This window comes from Telmatherina bonti (genome assembly GCF_933228915.1).
Source record: "Telmatherina bonti genome assembly, chromosome: 22".
Taxonomy (NCBI): Eukaryota; Metazoa; Chordata; class Actinopteri; order Atheriniformes; family Telmatherinidae; genus Telmatherina; species Telmatherina bonti.
In genome coordinates this window covers 28,048,253-28,069,020 of record NC_136631.1, presented here as the reverse complement: position 1 = coordinate 28,069,020, position 20,768 = coordinate 28,048,253, and the positions used below count along the sequence as shown (strand labels likewise).

The 20,768-nt window shown below is 41.6% G+C and overlaps 1 protein-coding gene across 1 annotated transcript in view; it reads left to right on the top strand.

The window, feature by feature from the left end:
* Window positions 1-20,768, top strand: part of prkd1 (protein kinase D1) — a gene marked incomplete at both ends in the record, with an annotated part of 104,393 nt that overhangs the window by 66,125 nt on the left and 17,500 nt on the right. The window contains 4 exons of the mRNA XM_079262707.1: window positions 2,648-2,746; window positions 3,681-3,841; window positions 3,976-4,082; window positions 18,803-18,888. Coding sequence (XP_079118833.1) covers window positions 2,648-2,746; window positions 3,681-3,841; window positions 3,976-4,082; window positions 18,803-18,888 — 453 coding nt within the window. The remainder of the gene's footprint in view (window positions 1-2,647; window positions 2,747-3,680; window positions 3,842-3,975; window positions 4,083-18,802; window positions 18,889-20,768) is intronic.

The following is a 20,768-nucleotide window of genomic DNA, read 5'->3' as shown; positions in this document are numbered from 1 at the left end:
CATCCGGTTGCGCCGCACTGTGCATACTCTCACATCCCGTTCACACATGCTGAGATGCCTAACACACGTATGAGTAAGAAACAACCCAACAGAATAAATTTATGTCACTCTGTGGAGATAAACATTTTGCATTGGTAAGATATGTATTTTTTGGATAAAAATAATGTTAAATCTGCGGTGGCCGACGGGTGCAAACATGCTTCATACAGAAAAACAGCTGCATTTAGGAATAGAAATGCAAGCTGAAAACGCTGCATATAAAGAAGAGCACTGCAAATAAAAAAAAGTAAAGCAAAAAAAAAAAGTGTTGCAAATAAAGAAACAAACTGTGAATACAGAAAAGTGCTGCATAAACGAAAACAGCTGCCACAAAAAAACGCTGCATCTTCAGTCTCACAACAGGAGTGTTCCGGCCCGTTTCTACCCGAGAGACAACAAAGGGGACACAAACGGCAATTCTGTGAGAAGTTTCTGCGCAGGAGAAGAACTACTTCAAGTAGAGTTGCCACCATATAATCTATGTTTGCCATAAAATACGGAATCGTCCTTTAATTGACAGACAAATGTTGCGTCCCGGATTGAACCAATGCAGGACACACTTTGTTCCGTATTTTCACAACTTTCCAACAGCCTACACACGTTGATCACACACATCAACGCTCAATTTAAAAATAAATAACTAAATGAAACGCAGAAAATACAACAGCCAGTAAAAATGTCTTTTCAGGCAGAATCAGTACAGATCCAGCCTCCTCCCCTCTGCACCTGTGTGCTGTGCTGTAAACTATTTCATTAATGTGGTGGTAAAATGTTACGATAATATGACTTCCCTTCACATCATGAGACAAGCAGCAAACAAATACAGTCCAAAATGTAAGGATTAAATCACGAGGAGCCGCATTTCACGGCACGATGTGCAGCGTCCCGTCACGGTCCCACATGGTTCCACATGGTCCCTTCATGGTCCCGTCATGGTCCCTTCATGGTCCCACATGGTCCCGTCATGGTCCCGTCATGGTCCCACATGGTCCCGTCATGGTCCCACATGGTCCCGTCATGGTCCCGTCATGGTCCCACATGGTCCCGTCATGGTCCCACATGGTCCCGTCATGGTCCCGTCATGGTCCCACATGGTCCCACATGGTCCCACATGATCCCATGGTCCCACATGGTCCCGTCATGGTCCCACATGGTCCCACATGGTCCCGTCATGGTCCCACATGGTCCCGTCATGGTCCCGTCATGGTCCCACATGGTCCCGTCATGGTCCCACATGGTCCCGTCATGGTCTCACATGGTCCCACATGGTCCCGTCATGGTCCCACATGGTCCCGTAATGGTCCCACATGGTCCCACATGATCCCGTCATGGTCTCACATGGTCCCACATGGTCCTGTCATGGTCCCAGATGGTCGCGTCATGGTCGCGTCATGGTCCCACATGGTCCCACATGGTCCCGTCATGGTCTCACATGGTCCCACATGGTCCCGTCATGGTCCCACATGGTCCCGTCATGGTCCCACATGATCCCGTCATGGTCCCACATGGTCCCACATGGTCCCGTCATGGTCTCACATGGTCCCACATGGTCCTGTCATGGTCCCAGATGGTCGCGTCATGGTCCCACATGGTCGCGTCATGGTCCCACATGATCCCATCATGGTCCTGTCATGGTCCCACATGGTCCCACATGGTCCCGTCATGGTCTCACATGGTCCCACATGGTCCCGTCATGGTCCCACATGGTCCCGTCATGGTCCCACATGGTCCAGTCATGGTCCCACATGATCCCGTCATGGTCCCACATGGTCCCGTCATGGTCCCACATGGTAAACATTTTATAACAAATGTTTCTTTTTTTTATTTAAGAAAATATACTTAAGTATAGAAACTATTTTATGTTGGCCTCAAGCTACTGCAAGTTTCTCTCATTCATCTGTCAATAGTCAGTTGATTGACCCGTTGCTATGGTAATGCCCGCAACGAAATGATAGGACGGTAGTTAACTTGCCCAGCTATCAGTAACTCTCGTTCAAAGACTGCTGGAATCGGCTCCAGCTCCCCACAACCCATAAGCGATACGGATAATGAATGAATGAACTGTTAATGACCACAGTATAAATGATATGAACTTGTCATCCCACTCCTCCCCTCTTATCGCATGCAGGTGAAGTGAAACCAGCACAAACTTCCTACAGAACTACTGTTTGTGTCTCGTTTGTTTGTCTCTCGGGTGGAGTCAGAAAACAGCTGATTTATGGTAACCTACCAGGTTTGTCTGGCTCTTCTGGTGCTTTCAATTCTCTGAACAGGATCAAAATTTTTCAACTTATTAATTTAAAACGGACAACTCCAGCAGCAAAGTGAATCTCAGTCCATATTGATGTCATCGAGAGGATTGCATCGCCATGCTCCTTTTACGAAGGTCAGATGATGGACTTCAGCCATGGATCCAGGGTGTGAAGACAATTAAAGGATGCAAAATTAAAGGGTTGAATGCATCTTGTGATTTGGTCAATGTCACAGAATAGGAAGTATGATTTAACGCTCAACTTTGAGTGTGTTTGAACTCGGGTAAAGAACATTTACAGTAAACAACTTCAAGGCAGAATGTTCATTTTTTAATGTGTTTCTGCTTTACCATCAGATCCTGGTGGCTTTGCGTCACCTCCACTTCAAGAACATCGTCCACTGTGATCTAAAACCTGAAAATGTCCTCCTGGCTTCTGCAGACTCTTTTCCGCAGGTACTTTGTGTTCATGCAGGAAGTTAAAGGTTAGATGGTTGTTTCCTGATTACTGCTCAGGTGAGTTTAAAGCATGTAGCTCAGAATTAACCCCAATTTGCCCCATTAACCTCTGTCAGATAGACATCTACCAAATGGATTTTCTTTTCAGCCATTGTATTGTCAACTTAACTCACCTCTGTTACTATTGATGCCATCCATCAGAGCAATGTAAGGAGTTAGATGAAGACAGTGAATAAGTCATAGGACATGCGTTTCCTCCTGTCTCACACTAAGGTTGACAAGTTACTGTGCAAACCCAAATAGCCTGGTTCTGGTCCAGTCTGTCAGGGTGCCTTTTCAAATGATTGCCTGAGACAGATGCGGTGGACCTGGAGATAGAGGCAGTTCACGTCACTGCTTTCCTGATGTTGGGGGATATACTGTGTTCAGGTTCAGGATTTAAGAGGCTCAGAGGATGAAAGAAGGAAAGTACAAATGAAAGTATTTGTTGCCTTTTCTGAGAAGTTTTATGTGAGAGGAATACATGTTCATCATCTATCAGTACAGAGAGGTTCCTGTGGGGCTAGCCTAGCATAGCGCAACAACTTGCATCCTCTTAGGATCAACCATATGTCTGCTACGTATGTCTCAAAAATATCAGATTAACTTATTAAAAGCCTAAATGTAGTGATGTAAACCATCATTTAAGGCAGGAGTGTCCAAAGTCAGTCCTCCAGATGGCTGGTCTGTTGGTTTTTCTATGTATCTTTGCTCCAAAACACATTAAATGTATCCAACAGTCAAGGAAGTTCTGCACAATGACGTATTAATTTGAGTCAGATGTGTTCAAATAGGGATAGACGAAAACCTGCAGCATTTTGACCCTCAAGGACCACAATCCTGGTAACTAGCAGTTTATTGGGTCTCACATGCTTCCATCGTCCTGCTTCAGGTAAAACTTTGTGACTTTGGATTTGCTCGAATCATTGGAGAGAAGTCATTCAGGTGCTCTGTGGTTGGCACACCAGCTTATCTTGCTCCAGAGGTCCTGAGAAACAAAGGTTACAACCGCTCTCTGGACATGTGGTCTGTGGGCGTCATCATTTACGTCAGGTAAAGTGACACATAATGGACGTTCGCCACCTTCAGGGTGCTTTGTGAGCGCTTGTTTATTTGTCTTAGAACTAAAATATTAAATCTATATAAACACAATACATAAATAAGCATTATTTAAACTCTGTTTGCAGTCTCAGTGGAACGTTCCCGTTTAATGAAGATGAAGATATCAATGAGCAGATCCAGAATGCTGCCTTCATGTACCCTCCTCATCCCTGGAAGAAAGTCTCCCAGGAAGGTATGTAAGAGTTTTCCTTCTCTTAGTGGTAAAAGGATTAAATGACATGAATGTGAACTCAGGACCAGAAATACCAGACCTGAAACAGAAACTGCTCAATAAATAATAAACCACAACATCTGTGTTAGTTAATAAATACTGTGTGTCAGCAGGATAGAAATACCTGGATGTTTGATGGTACAATAAGAAAATATTAAATAAGTCTCAGTACCTTCCCACCAAATCTACTTAGGATGGAAAATATAAAATAAAATGAAAACAATCTGCTTCCTGTTTCCAACTCTTGGTTTGAAAAGAACACATTTTTTAAATACCATTTTAAAATAGTTGGTTAAAGGTTATATGTTACTGAAGCTGTACAAAATCAGTGTTACCGGTAGGTCCTCACAGCTGAGCAGAAGTTTTGTCATTTCACAATTTCCTGGTATGGAACACACACACGTAGACATGCATACAAACAGGGCCAAGGTCTGCTATAACCCATTTAAGTAAATCCAAACATCACTGTGCGCATAACCAGGTGATATATATTTTAAACTGAGAGCACTGGCCTGACAATACATGAGAATCACATCGGCGTTTAAACTGGGTGGAAAATATAAAGATACAACAAAATGAAAAACTACGCCAACACCGCAACGTTGCCTTCATAAACAACAATAGCAATAGTATTATTCGGACTATGAAGTTAAGCAAAAATCAACTGGATGACACAACCATACCAACTTATCATGAATACAATATAAAAACAAATAAAGCCAAATTAGACTACACTTTAGGCAACTTATGTGACTTTTAGGATATGAAATTATGTACACACACAGAAACAGAACCTCATACGTACTGCGGACCAGACTAGAAAATAAAACTGCAGGTAATTATTGACATTCAAATATATTAGTGCGTGCACAGGCACGCGTTTGATCAAACCATCACTTTGCGGTCACTTTGAGTAACAATGAAATTTGCCTACAGTAACTGCTTTTTTCTTAGCTCAGTATACTGCAATTACTAATAATTAATGGTAACAAATACACGGCAGAGAATAATTACGATGTCTTCCTACCATCAATTTAGTCCAAAAAGGGCCATACAGCATCCATGGGCCCCCCGGTCTCCTTTTCCCTGTTTCTTTCTCTACTCCTGGTGTCTTGAGCAGTTCTATGTCCTTTTGCAATCCATGACTTCACGTATGGAATCAGGTTGAACTGGTAAAGCTGCAGGCAGGCGAGGCAAAGAAAGAGATGGTAGAGGGGAGAAGAGAGGCCCTGTTTGCTGTACAGATCAGGCTCATCTGGGAAAAGCCTTTCTCACACTCTGCACTTGAGATGGGGATAGAGTTCACTGCAACCATTTGAGTCCATCTGGGATCAATTCCCCATCATTTTCCTGGTATTCTCTGAATGCAAAATCGACATTTTGCCAGAAATTGATGAAAAACTGCCGGCAGAGTATCTCAACTTCACTTTCTCCAAACAACTCACTTGCGTGATCCTGCAGCCAATATTGTGGATAAAGCACCTTTAAATCCTCAATGTCCTTTGGTCCAGGGATTTGTTGGTTAGCCGTCCTGCGTGCAGGGGTACACCTTGGAAAGAATTTTCTTTGATCCCGCACTGGCTTAGTAGGCAGTGTCGACTGGGCCACTCAGACATGGCCTGGAACACCCTGATCTGTTGACAAAAAAAAATTATGATATTGCATTCTCGTTTTTGGAGTTCGAGAGACAACTCTGACAGTTCTTGTACATGACTTGTAAATTGTTTACAAAAGCATGGGATGTGATGCGCTTTGCCATTGTAGCTTTCTGGAGTTGTGTTGTCACACACAGAATCCTGCGCTGCCTGAATAAAATGTTTGTAGAGAGCAGGATCATTTTTCCACACTGCCTCAATCGTTCTGAGACTAGATGACACCCATCTGTTGTCCACCACCCGACCAGTTTTACACAACTCAATGTCCAGACCGCCAGCACATTCTTTGAGCTCCGCTCGGTTATTGTTTGATGTGCTGTGTAATGCATAAAGTTTATCAATAAGGATTTTAAAAGGATTAATAGCCCCCATTTCTTTTATTACATCAGCAAATGCAAGTTCAAGAGGTTGAGCTGAGCAGTGCCAAATCATGATGTTTGGGAAGTGGCTTTGGATTCGAACTGCCACTCCACTTATCACTCACTGACGCACCATCACATGTGAGACCAACGAGAGTTTTTAGGAGGAAGGCCTCGCTGAAGTTTGCACTGTTTAAGGCATCCAACAATTTTTCAACACTGTGACAATCCTCCCCATTTCCAAACCATCCATTTCCTGACAGTATATTTCATGTTCAAACCTGTAAGCTGGCCTATGGTGCCTGGCTTCCTTGTAAGTGGTTTGAAAAATTCTGGAAGCTGTTTGCTTCTGGTCATTTTGGCTATTTATTATAGCATTGGTAAATCTGTCCTAGCTGTACCTGTCATAAACATTTGATGTCATTTATATCAAATCATTTACATGTGCTTTTGTACTGCAATGCTCAAAAATCTTTTTTCATAAGGCTCTTTTTTTTTTTTTTTTTTTTTTTAAATGTCAGGTGCAAATGATGTAACTAATCCTGAGACCCATTCCTTGGCAAGCTTCATACCTGCAGTTTTTTCTGGACCCAGAGACCCTACTTTTTTTTTTACAAATGGCACAACCCAGTCCAGTTTGACTCATTGTAAGCCAAGGATAGGTTTTTTCTTTTCTTTAAACTGAGCATCCGTCCAGATGTTTCCAGTTTGACTGTCCCCGACAGATGTAACTGCTTCATCGCTATTATAATCTCTCGCTGTCCCCGTTTGCCATCTCGTCATCTTCTTTGCCTTGATCCCTGAGTGGGTCATTACCGCTAGCATGTGCATCACTGGCATTAACACTGCTCATGTGTCCACTGGGACACACTGTTAATCTGCCGATACAATTTTGGCTTGTTTAAGATTCGACTGGCCAGCTAGTTTGAAAAATTTCAGCAAGCTTTCTTGTCTTTTTGACATTTTTTTCCCATCTAAGTGAAAGCTACTTGCAATCTCAAAATCATTGCGCCCTGTGTATCCTGCTCCTCTTCTACGCCCTCTGTTTCCGTAACCCAAAATTCACCATTTAGCGCCTCTCAATTATGTAAACACAATATTTTTTGTTTAACCTATATGGGTAATATTTAACGGTAACAAAACAGAAGACTATTCTAACCACAAAACAAACATTTATTTATATAATCATTTATTTTGTATGGACACAGCAGATGGCGGATCCAATTAAAGGGTTCTGGATCCAATGTTAGAGGTGCCAGCTGGATGCGACTCACATTAAGCCCTGGATCTACCATCCAGAAACTTTTGGAAGCAACCCCCTTCCAACACACCTGAATCAAATGAATGGCTCATTACCAGGCCTTAGCACAGCCTGATGATGTGCATAAGAGGTAATTTAGCTATTTCATCCAGGAGGTCCAGGAGGCATCCTGACCAGATGCCCGAGCCACCTCAACTGGTTCCTCGCAATACGGAGGAGCAGCGGCTCTACTCTGATCTCCTCCCGGATGACCAAGCTCCTCACATTATCTCTAAGGGAGAGATAGGGTGAGTTCCTCCTGCGGAGGAAACTCATTTCAGGCGCCTGTATACGAGATCTCCTTCTTTCGGTCATGACCCACAGCTCATGACCATAGGTGAAGGTAGGAACGTAGATCGACTGGTAAATCGAGAGCTTCGCCTTCTGGCTCAGCTCCTTCTTCACCACGACAAACCGGCACAGAGTCCGCATTACTGCAGACGCCGCACCGATCCGTCTGTCCATCTCACGCTCCATCCTTCCCTCACTCATGAACAAGACCCCGAAATATTTAAACTCCTCCACTTGAGGCAGGACCTGACTCCCGACCCGGAGAGGGCAATCCACCCTATTCCGGCTGAGGACCATGGTCTCAGATTTGGGTCCCATCCATCTATTGGCCGATAACCTGACTCTCAACAACATGGAAGCTCTTGTCAGGTATTATATTGTCAAAGATAAGAGGGCACATGGATACCAGTATGTTACCACAATACTAAAACTTTGAAAACAATACTATACCAGCATTTAAAAAAAAAAAAAACAGTACTATTTTTCTTTTAACACAAAATAATTTGTAAATTGGAGCGTGTGTCTGTGAGGCCAGCAAATGTGACATAGCAGAACTGAAACATGAAAAACACTGGAGGAGGAAAAATGGCAAGAGAAAAAAGCAATACCATGGCTGTGTCTCAATCAGCGCACTAACACTACTTCGCGCACTATGTTTCAGTGTGTAGTGCGTTTACACTGACTTTTGTGCAAAAAACTCAGTGCACTGAAAGTACCCGGATGCTGCCCTAAACCCGCCCATAAATGCAGTGTGGAACGATGGACACTTCGCGCACTAAATTGACGCCATTTTGCTGACGTAGCGGAAGAGGATGGACTTTCCATCAGTTTACCAGGTAAATAATGGCGAAGTTTAACGCCGGTCCAGGCGGGGATTCATTTGTATAAATGTAAGTATTAAATTATTCCGTTATGATTGTGATGTATACTGCAACCTGCTAATCTATCCCTGACGACAGTTATGGATCTGACCACTTGTCAGACTCGGTAGTTAGCACCGTAGGTTAGCACACTGTTAGCAGTTTTTATCCGCTGTAGTGGACGTATACAGGTTATATGTGTTATAAATGATGAATGTTATAGGTTCTGTATGTTCATTCATCCTTGTTGAACGTCCAGATGAAGCATTATGGTGTTTATAACGTAAACTATTAATACTGATATAGCGCCAGTTTTTAGAGCACGGTCTGTTACTATGGTTACCACTGATGCCATAAATCTGCATCGTATGGTCAGATCTGAACTGCTGAGACTGAACGAGAAAATATAGATATAAAATAAACATAGAAGTGAATTTAGTTGGTATGATTATTAGAGTGCAAAGTGTGTGGTGTGTAACTTTCTTCTACATGGCTCCACCTCGTCTGTCCCTGATTGAAAATCGATCGAGTGTGTGTGTGTGTGTGTGTGTGTGTGTGTGTGTGTTTAGTTTACGTTGTAGTTGGTGTCATGTAATATTTACTGAATGTTTCTTGTGTTTTGTGTGTGGTAATAAATCAATCATTACAAAATATTTAATTATATTAGAAAAATGTAAAGAGAAGTTCATTGTACATCTTCATTATATAGAGACACACAATTTGTTTCCCATTTGCCAAATTATTTATTGTTTAGATATAAATGCAGTCATGATCTGGGGAGTAACACATCATTGCCATCCTCTGCCTCTCATCAGCCTCACAGACGGTTCCTGGAGATGCTGCTGGTTCTCCTTCTGGTTGTTCCCCAGCTGCCCTCCTGACATCATCATCATCATCTGGCTCCAGAAGGTCACCGCTGCTCATGCAGATGTTGTGGAGGACGGTGGATGTTCTTCACCTCCTTCCAGAGCCTTTAGGAAGACGGACCTCCACCTGGTCTCTAGGATCCTGAAAGACCTCTCCACACACACCTGGCTTCTGACAGGCAGCAGTTGAAGCGAGCTTGCAGGTGGATTCAGACAGGCTGCCTGAGGAGCGTCATGAGGAAGATGGACTGCTACAAGCAGGGGGAGATTCAATAAAGGATTCAATAAAATGTTTCTATAACAACTTTGCTGCATCTCTGTGTCTGAGCATCTTCTTTACAGCATTACATTCCCTACATTATCATTTATAATCCTAATCCTAATCCTAATGTGCACAGCATCAGAGTAAACACCAGTTAAAACAGATGTGCTTAATGTAAAGGACATTTTTTCCACTGACAATATCTTTGCATATTTAAAAGCCGTTTTATTAGTGTTTTGATTTGCACTTTATTATATTAATAAGCCTGTGGGAGACATGCAAAGACACATGACAGTCTGATGTTGCTTTGTATTGTTAACAACTGAGATAGATCACTCTAGTGTAGGCCATAATATATGATGATATGATACATAAAGTTAAGTTTGCTGGATTTGTTCATTTCTTTATTACAACTTCCTATAAAGAATTTAGTGGGACGAACCGTCCCTGAAACGATAAGCCAACAATGATGCGAGACTGGCAACAGGTACGCACTCTGGGCACGTATGCAGGCGGGTCATACACGTTAGAAATAAATAAATATACGTACCAACTCATGTTCAGCCAATCGGAGGAGGATCCTTTGTCATCTTTAATGCGATGTAGTTTCATGAGAGAAGCAAATTCATTCTCCTAATTTAGCGCTTTGTTTTACTTTTGGCGGCAGAATAATTGTGGTCAAATGCGAGTTCGTCACCACCGGTTAGTGCACTACGTCCAGTGTTCCATTTGGGACAGTACTTACCCACCGTAGTGCGCACTAGAGAGAAAAGTGCGTAGTGCACACTATGCACTATACACTATGCACTAACGAATTGAGACACAGCCCATAATTTCCAAGCTGTAAGCCATTATCATTGTTACACAAAAAAGTAGGCTGTTTAGGATTCAGTGAAGGATTCAACAAACCTTAAACATGATATTAATGCGCCTGCTGCATGCTCGATGAATGTGTGGTTCACTTTCAGGTGCACCCTACAGCCTAGAAATCATGGTAGACATGGTGGCTACAGAAGTATCTTTATGTTGACAAGATATGTGCCTGAATTACAGTTTGGGAATATTTTAGGTTCAAAATGAAGACTAAAAGGGAGCCACTTCACCCCAAGGAATTACAGTGCAGCAAAGCAACAGAGTGTCTTGCAAATGGAAGCAACACCTCAAATTTTATCAAATATTTAAGGGACAAACACAAAGACTTGTAGTTCACCTGTTTACTGCACTGTTATGTGAAAGAAAATAACACAAAGTCTCTTTGTGTTATTGTAAGCTTTCCAGTAGTAACCCTACAGTAACCTACATACACAGAGCTAAAACATGTCCGTGGTTAATAAATGCATTTTAAGAAGATATTACGTTTTAAAATATTTTAGAAAGTTATTGGCCTAAAGAAATGCTCTGACTGATGTCTTAGTTAAGTCACATAGACAATTTTATGAAGAGACATCACCCTATTCCCCACTTAATCTTAAATATTTAACATAAAGGCAAAAGGAAAATTAAAATAAAAAGGTAGTTATAACATTCTTTTAGCCTTCAAAATTTAAATTTATTTAGATAGATGAGACATTATAATGGACATAGCTAGAAACACATATTAGATGTTTCATGTATAGTTTCCAAACACAAACCTGTTGAACAATTAGAATGAGTAAAATAAAGCAACAACGCTTAAATAAAAACAACCACGTTAATTAAAATACTGAAACTTCTGGACTGATTGAGAAAAGTTTTCACTTTTGTTTTACCAGTAAGAGTGATACAACTATCAGCATAGGATGAGTTTTTGTTGCTACATTGTTTTATTTACCATGGTTGTTTTAATTTGAAATCCATTGCTTTGTTTAACTGGTTCTCTCTGATCTGGATGGAAAATTTAAGTTCCGATGCCATTTATTTATTTTAGATTATTTGTGTTGTAATTCCCAAAGTTTTTCAAATAAAGGAAATAAAGACTTCATAAATTAATTTCCTGTTTTTCTGGCTGAGCTCTCTTTACACTCACCCAATGAAATAATTCTCAGTGATTTTAATATACACATGGATAATGTAAATAATTTTCTCACCAGGGACTTTATATCCTGTCTTAACAGTTTTGGCTTCTGACAGTTTATTAACGTTCCAACTCGTTCAAAAGGGCAAATTTTTTATTCAATTTGTTGTTCAAGTGTCATTCCCACAGGCTGAAAAGTAAATGTACTTCCTTTTGCTGATCACGTTAATTTATTTTGATGTTAATCTGGCTCTCTCCTAACACATTATTTGGGAATATATCTTTCCTTAATATTAAGGACATTAACCTGGACACTCTTTCAAGTAGTATCAACTCTGTACCACACATTGGCAGTCTTTCTAGTCCTGACGAACTTGTAACATACAATAACAGTCACCAGAGCAGTCACTTCCACCTGCTCTTCACTCTGGTTTAGCCCCGCTCTAAGACAACTCAAAGCCAAAGCACGCCAGCTGGAACACCTCTACATGAAAATGGGTTTAACTTTTCATTAAGAAATGTATCTCAACCAGAGGTGGCAATTCCTGGTCCAGAAAGTAAAAGTCCTGTCCGGCACTTGTTCCAATCAGTCACCAAACGAGTTGAATTTAATGAGCAGTTTATTTGCCAGGTAAAGGAGCCTGTTAGTGAAAACACCTGTTCTAAATGTATAGGTAGATCCAAAAACATGACAGGACTTTTACTTTCTGGACCAGGAATTGCCACCTCTGATCTCAACCATATTACCCACTACAAGGACTGCTGCAAACACGCCAACTCCACCTACTATGCCAGCTTAATTAATTGAAATAAATGTGACCTCAAGGCTTTAATATTTGTCCTAAAAACTATCAACCACCTGACTCCCTTCTCCACACATAACCTCCTCTGCATTCTGTGACAGTTTGATTTTATGTTTTACCTCTAAAATCCATCAACTGCTCATTCTCTCACAATACACCACCAATATTTCTCCATGCTGTCTTCCCTCTCGCTTACTGCATTCACTCTTCCCCTCATCCCTGCCATTGCTGAACTTATAAGAAAATTCAAATCATCCCCTTGTCGATTAGACCCCCTTGTCAAAGCATCTGCATCCTCACTGGCACCTCTTATTATGCACATCATTCACTCCCCCTCCCCACTGTACTGGGTCCTTCATTATCAAAATCAGCTGTCATCACCCCTGTACTAAATAAACCTGGTTTGGATCCCAACATCTTCAACAACCTCCGTCCCATCTCCAACCTCCCATTTATATAAAAAATCCTGGAAAAAGTGGTTGCCTCTCGGCTCCAAACCCATCTATTCCACAACAATCTGTACGAACATTTTCCATCTGGTTTCCATCCACTCCACATCGCTGAATCAGCATCACTCAGAATCACGAATGACCTCCTAGCAGCTGATTCGGGTCTTCTATCTATCCTGATCCTCCTCGATCTGAGTGCAGCCTTTCCCACTCCATCCTCCTTGCTAGACTTTCCTCCATCTGGATCACCCTCACTCCCCTCAGCTGGTTCAAATTATACCTCTACAGCCGCACTCAGTTCATCCAGTTAAAAACATCCACCTCCCAGTCACCACAGGTGTGCCCTAAGGCTCTGTCCCGGGGCCCCTGTTGTTTATCCTCTACCTCCTCCCCCTTGGTTATATCTTTAGAAGACATACATACATTTTCACTGCTATGCAGATGACTCCCATCTCTATCTTTCCACCAAGCCAAACTCCTCCCTCTCACCATCCTTCCTCACAGATTGTCTCCAAGTGATTAAATCCTGGTTCACCTCAAATTTTCTGAAATTAAACAACAGTAAAGCAGAAATGTTATTAATAGGCACCAAATCTGCAATCTGCAATTCCTACTAACTCTTCCATCTCCCCCGGGCAGTAGCCCGGGTCATTACAAGAACCCCATCCACCCATCACACCAATTCAATTCAATTCAATTCAACTTTATTTATATAGCGTCAAATCACGGCAATGCCATCTCAAGACGCTTTACAGACAGAGGGGAAAACATAATGAAGGCCAATTCATAACAGCCTATATAAGGAAACCAACAGATTGAGTTGAGTCCAACTCAATCTCCCATCCTGAGCAAGCACACTGGCGACAGTGGGAAGGAAAAAACTCCCTTTTAACAGGAAGGAAACCCGGCTCAGGACAGGCAGCCATCTGCCTCTGCTGTGTGGGGGGAAGAGGACAGAAAGACAACAGACAACAGGAACTGCTACTCCCGGCCAGGGAGACCTGCTGAGACAGGAGACATACATGTTAATGATGCAACACTGTTATGGGGGGGTAAAAGAAAGAGATAAAGAGAAAAAGAAAGAAGCTCAGTGTATCAGGAAATGTCCCTCAGCAGTCTAAACCTATAGCAGCATAACTAAGGGATGCTAACCATCCCTAGCTATAGGACTTATCAAAAAGATAAGTCTTCAGCCTAGTCTTAAAGGTGGGGAGGGTGTCTGCTTCCCTAACACTAACTGGGAGCTTATTCCATAAGAGAGGGGCCTGATAACCAAAGGCTCTGCCTCCTGCTCGGCTCTTTGAGACTCTAGGAACCACAAGTAAGCCTGCAGTCTGCGAACGAAGTACTCTACTTGGTATATAAGGAACAATGAGGTCTTTGATATATAGTGGTGCCTGGTTGTGGAGGGCTTTATATGTAAGGAGAAGGATTTTAAATTCTATTCTAGATTCAACAGGCAGCCAATGAAGAGAGGCTAAAACTGGAAAATATGATCTCTCATGCTGGTTCTGGTCAGGACTCTGGCTGCAGAATTCTGGATCAGCTGAAGGCTTTTCAGGGCATATTTAGGACAGCCCAGTAATAGAGAGTTACAGTAATCTAGTCTCGAAGTAACAAAAGCGTGAACCAGTTTTTCTGCATCACTCCGAGACAGAATGTCCCTAATTTTGGCTATATTACGTAAATGAAAGAAGGCTGTTTTAGTAACCTGCTTAATATGTGGGCCAAAGGACAGGTCAGGGTCAAATATTACTCCAAGGTTTCTCACTGTAGCACTGGAAGCTAAAGTAATGCCATCCAGGTTCATTACAAAACCGGAAAATTTAGCTCTGAGTTTTTCAGATCCAACGAGAATTACTTCAGTCTTATCTGAGTTTAAGAGGAGAAAATTTCTAGACATCCAAGTCTTTATGTCTATGAGACAATTTTGTAGCCTATTGGGCTGATTTGTTTCATCTGGTTTAAAGGATAAGTATAGCTGAGTATCATCTGCATAACAATGAAAGTTTATTCCATGCTGTCTAATAATTTTGCCTAAAGGGAGCATATATAGTGTGAAGAGTATTGGTCCAAGTACAGAACCTTGAGGAACTCCATGACTTACTGTAGTTTGGGAGGAGGACTTGTCATTTACATGAACAAACTGAAGTCTATCAGATAAATATGATTTAAACCAGCTTAACGCTGTACCTGTAATTCCAATCACCTGTTCTAGTCTTTGTAACAGAATGTTATGATCGACTGTATCAAATGCAGCACTAAGATCAAGCAAGATAAGTACGGACACAAGTCCTTTGTCTGAGGCCATAAGAAGGTCATTAGTAACTTTTACCAATGCTGTCTCAGTACTATGATGAGCTCTAAATCCTGACTGAAACTCCTCGCATAAATTATTTCTGCTCAGGTGGGCATGTAGCTGAGCTGAAACTATTTTCTCCAGAATTTTGGACATAAACGGGAGGTTAGATATAGGTCTATAATTTGCTATCACCTCTGGATCCAGAGATTGCTTTTTAAGTAAAGGCTTGATTACAGCAGTTTTAAATGATTGTGGTACATATCCTGTCACTAAAGACATATTGATAAGATTTAGTAGTGATGTATTAATTAAAGGGAAAATGTCCTTAAAGAGGCTCGTTGGGAGAGGGTCTAAGATACAGGTGGATGGTTTAGATGAAGCTATTATTTTAGCTAATTCAGAGGGTTGGACAGGACAGAAACTATTTAGACACAAGTCAGATCCTGGTTCTAAGGATGCTTCGGAGACCACAACAGGCTCAACATTATAGGTAGAAGGAAGAGTATTGTGAATTTGATCTCTAATAGTGTCAATTTTATTCCTGAAAAAATACATGAAATCATCACAGCTAAGTGAGAAAGGAATACATGGCTCCACACCACCCCTGTCCTGGCTCCCCATCACCTATCGTATTCACTACAAACTGCTGTTCACCAACAAGGCCATCCATAACCTCACCCCTCCCAACTTTTCTCACCTCCTGCACATCAACATACCAGTTTGTTGTCTCAGATCCTCCACCTCCATCAATTTCTCCATCCTCCGCACCTGCCTTGCTAACTTGGGGAGCCGAGCATTCAGCTGCTCTGCCCCACATCTCTGGACCTCTCTTCCCTCGACCTCTGTAACTCTGTTTCTGTACGATTGTTCAAATCCAAACTCAAAACACATCTGTTAAAACTGGCATAGTCTCTGTAACATTTTCCACTGTCTCTGATTGTCATTTTTACTTTATGCTCTTTTAGGTTATTGATTTGCACCTTAAGTGTCCAGAAAGGCACCCACAGTTATTATTATTATTATTATTATTATTATTATTATTATTATTATTATTATTGGCATTAGGCTGTGTGTTACCATTTTACAAAAAGTACTGTATAGAAAAGTATGGTAACAGTACCCAAATTGAAACTGAAATTTTGAGGTGACAATCCTAGCAGAGATACAGAAAGGCATTGGTAAAGGGACCAAAGGAGCCAAACACCAGCTACTGGCAGACAGATCTGTCACCTGCGACTGCAAAACCACACAGACAAACCTGTGCACTCCCTGGATTAATTGCCAAAAAACCCAAGACTTCATGCTGCATACGTGGATCCTGAAATGTTTGAAGTTGTCCAAGATCAACAGCACAATAAGAGCCTTCATTTCAAACTCAATGAGGCTGTGGCAGACCACCCTGCAGGCCAAATTCAAGCCATTTGCCCAAATCTGTATGAAACGTGGCATATACCAAGGAGATGTCCTGTCCCTGCTGCTGTTCTGCACAGGCCTGGAACCCCTCAGCCAAATAAACATAAAGACTCAGGAATGGAGCCACCATCAGTCATTTCCTCTACATGGATGACATCAAAATGTCATCTGCACCCCTCCCTCCAGCCTGTCTCCTGAGATGTCCTCGGCCTCCCCCTCCATCCTGTTTGTCTCCTCAGACCTCCTTTGCTCCCCTCCCTCCAGCCTGTCTGTCTCCTGCTGTCAGGTAAATGAGCAGCTGGAGAAACTGAAAAAGATCTAGGCTGCAGGTCTGGACTATCGTTTCCAGTTTCCAAAAGGCCTTACATTTATTCCTGCCAACATGAAGAGGCTGGCTGATTTATGATGACTCATCATCGCCTTTCTTTTATTTATTACAAGCTGTCACATGAAAAATGACTTTGGATTACATTTACTATATAAATTATCTGAGCATGATCAGCTCCTTTTCTTCTAATCTGCAAAAGTTTGAAAATGGGATTTTTTTTCTCGCTTGCCATGTCCATTGTGGTGGTCCAAGCTATTTCCCACTGTCAGTGACTCATGTTGATGCCTCTAAATGTGTCTGCACTTTGTGTTGACTGGAATGATCCTGCTCACTGCAAGCCCGATTTATCTGCCTGAGTCAGACGTTTCCACCCACCTCCTCATCCTGCCAAAGTAACTCCAGCTGCTGTTTGGAAATACATGTAGGTCGCACAAGAGTGAAATGTCAGAGAATAAACTGTTAGTGTGTAAAAATATCTGCATTTTGAAATACAAGGTGAAAAGGAGACTCTGCCCACAAGAAAAAACAATTCCACTTTTCTTTTTATGGGGGTTAAACGTGGAGTTTTTCAGCCTCTCTCTGATCAAATATACTGTAGCAGATCTGAGATTGAAGTGTAGCTGTCTAAGCTGGGTAAATATAGTCAGTTTTTATCTTGACTTTTTTTTATATATGTTATGAAATACAACACCAGTCAAACATTTGGAGACATCGACTCATTAAAAAGAAAATAAATCAATGTGTCCAAACTTGAAGCATATGGGGAATTGAAAGGACAACTGCTGGTGGTGGTAAGGAGAGAGCAGGGGTGTCCAGCTCAGACCAGACTAGAGACCAGACAAAAGACAGACCAGAGCCCGGACCAGAGTCCAAATCAGAGTCAAAACCAGAGACCAGACCAGAGTCCAGATCAGACCAGAGATCAGAGACCAGACCAGATTTTATTGTGATTTCTTCTGTTTGTTGTTGTTGTTGTCTTTCAAGCTTCTTTACCCAATCTGTAAGGCATTTAATGTTATGTAAAGCAATTTGACTTGTATATTCAAGGTGTTGTAAAAGTTAACTTGCCTTGCCTTAAGTCACAGACATGAATCAAAGATTTGTGTTTTTCCTTCTGAATTTTAGTTTTCTGAGTTGATACTTTGACATCTTGCTTTTGATATGTTGGCTGCTTTTGTTCCAGTATTTAGTTTGTTCAATAATCAATAGAAATAGAGGGACTCAGTCCAGATCGATTCACTAATGACCTTATTTACTTGAAGTAAATCTACAAACCTTTTTTGTTTTTGCTTATTATTATGGGATATCCCTTAATATTCTTGTCTTGGTCAGAGTTCTAATTTCCAATTGATGCGTTTGCCTTTGGAAGCTGATTTCTAAAAAAAATATCAGTGGATGGTGCTGATGAAAATAAAACCATTGAAACATTTTGGCTGGTTTCTGTTCTTTGGCTAGTCATCTCCGTAAACATACCAAACAGAGGCATCGCACCACTGTGTCCTCATACTCATCAGATCCAGTCAGCTGAGTGGTGAAACATTTGGTTCCAATTCCACAACGTTGGCTTGATGCTGACACAAAGCAGACTCTTTTTGCCTCTTTTACCACCCCTCTTGTTGTCTCAGAAGTTTAGAAGGTCAACTTGGATTCTTGCTGCCACCTCTTTCACATGGCATGGTGCATCATTTTGAAGGCATGTGAATGCTGGCTTGAAAGCCTTTTAGATAAAAAGAGAATCTTTAATTGGTTCTTTAATTCTTGTTTTCTTTCCTGCAAGTTTATTATTTTCTTTTCTTACAGCAATAGACCTGATCAACAACCTGCTGCAAGTAAAGATGAGAAAGAGGTACAGTGTGGACAAGACCCTCAGTCACCCCTGGTTACAGGTAAGAAAACCATCAATGAATCATTTATTGTGACAACAGTTTGGACATATTGCACAAGTGAACGTGTGAAATATGGTACAGTAGGTGTTATTGTTATTATTACTGTTTTGTATATATTTTTATGATGTATTAACATATATAAAATTTTTGCTTCTGGAGTGTTTTCAGACATTTATGTGGAAAGTCTTTACAATAAGGACACAACATTTGCTTAGTTAGTTATACTGAACAAATGGTTAGTTAACCAGTACTTACTCGTGAACACACTCTGGATTTACTTTGAACCAGTGAGGAAACAGCTTGCAGTTGTCAAAAACCTGTTTCTTAGCAATTACTGATGTAATAAGATACTGTCCTTTGTAAAATCAGGAAGGATATCAGGCTTTAGCAATTTCATGTTCTTGTAATTCTATGAAATCTTAACTTTACTTGACCATTAACACACTGCCTGGTGAAAATTTGTTTACCCGCTCATGTAAAGTGTTACATCATACCCACTACTTGCCGAAGAATGACTCGTGACTTCATCAGTATCTGACCAATTCTTACGATGTTTGTGTACCCTACAGTTAAGTGAAACATCCAAACCAAGTACTTATCGAGGAACGATACCTTACGTAATCAGTACCTGACCAGTACTTACTGTGTTTGTGTACCCTACAGTAAAGTGAAACATCAAAACCAAGTACTTATTGAGGAACGATTCATTACCTAATCATTACCTGACCAGTACTTACTGTGTTTGTAAATGTATGTAAAATTGACAAACACTGCACAAGGGTGTAAAGGTAGAACTGTTGCCTTACTGCAAGGTCTACCTCTGCATTGGTATGTTCAAACAGTGTGGAGTTTGAATCTCCTCTCCATGTATGCGTGGGTTCTCTCTTTCAACTAAAATTTAGAAATCCAGGCATTCTAAATTTTCTTTTAATTAACTTATAAAAGCACACACAAATCTCATATAATTGCCTAAACCATATGATTAGATCATTTCATTGGCTTTAACAATGTAATTTGAAAAATACAATATTGTGAATTAATTTAGCTTCTATGGAATCACTTCAGTATACACTTTTCTGAGAGCTGCTTCAGGTCGGAGGAAACAGGCAGAACCAGACAAGATCTTGTATACAGGTGGTTGAAATGAGTTTCCTCCGCAGGGTGGCCGGGCTCTGCCTTAGAGATAGGGTGAGGAGCTCGGTCATCCCGGAGGGGCTTAGAGTAGAGCAGCTGCTCCTCCGCATCGAGAGAAACCAGTTGAGGTGGCTTGGGCATCTGGTCAGGATGCTGCCTGGACCTCCCTGGTGAGGTGTTCCAGGCACGTCCCTCTGGGAGACGACCCCAGGTGAGACCCTGGGGGTGACACGCTGGAGGGATTATATCTCTTGGCTGGCCTGGAAACCCCTTGTAAACCCCCCCCCCAGCATTGGCAGATGTGGCTGGGGAGAGGGAAGTCTGGGCTAGCCTTCATAGGCTGATGCCCCGGCGACTCGACCCCAGATAAGCAGTAGAAGATGGATGGATGGATGGATTTTCTTATGTGGTAAAGTTTTCAACTTTATGCTCTTTTAAACCTTTTTTAAACCCCTTTCCTCTACTATCGTTCACTGTTCTTGCGAAGAGATTGCTTGATTCATATATCCATGGATATTTTCAACTTTAAAAGCCAGTTTTCTCACTTTTATTCATGGGAGGAACTACTGGCTCTTTGATCAAAGGGACAAGTCAGGATATGAAACCCCATCCCAGCAGAGCTGAGGAGACAACCCCAGTGCTGCAAGGCTGGGGCTAAGCTAAAGGGTGAGCTAGTAGATAACCAGGGGTGCTACAAGCCATCAATTCCCTCTGTCATCATGGGGAATGTGAGCTTGCTGCTGAAC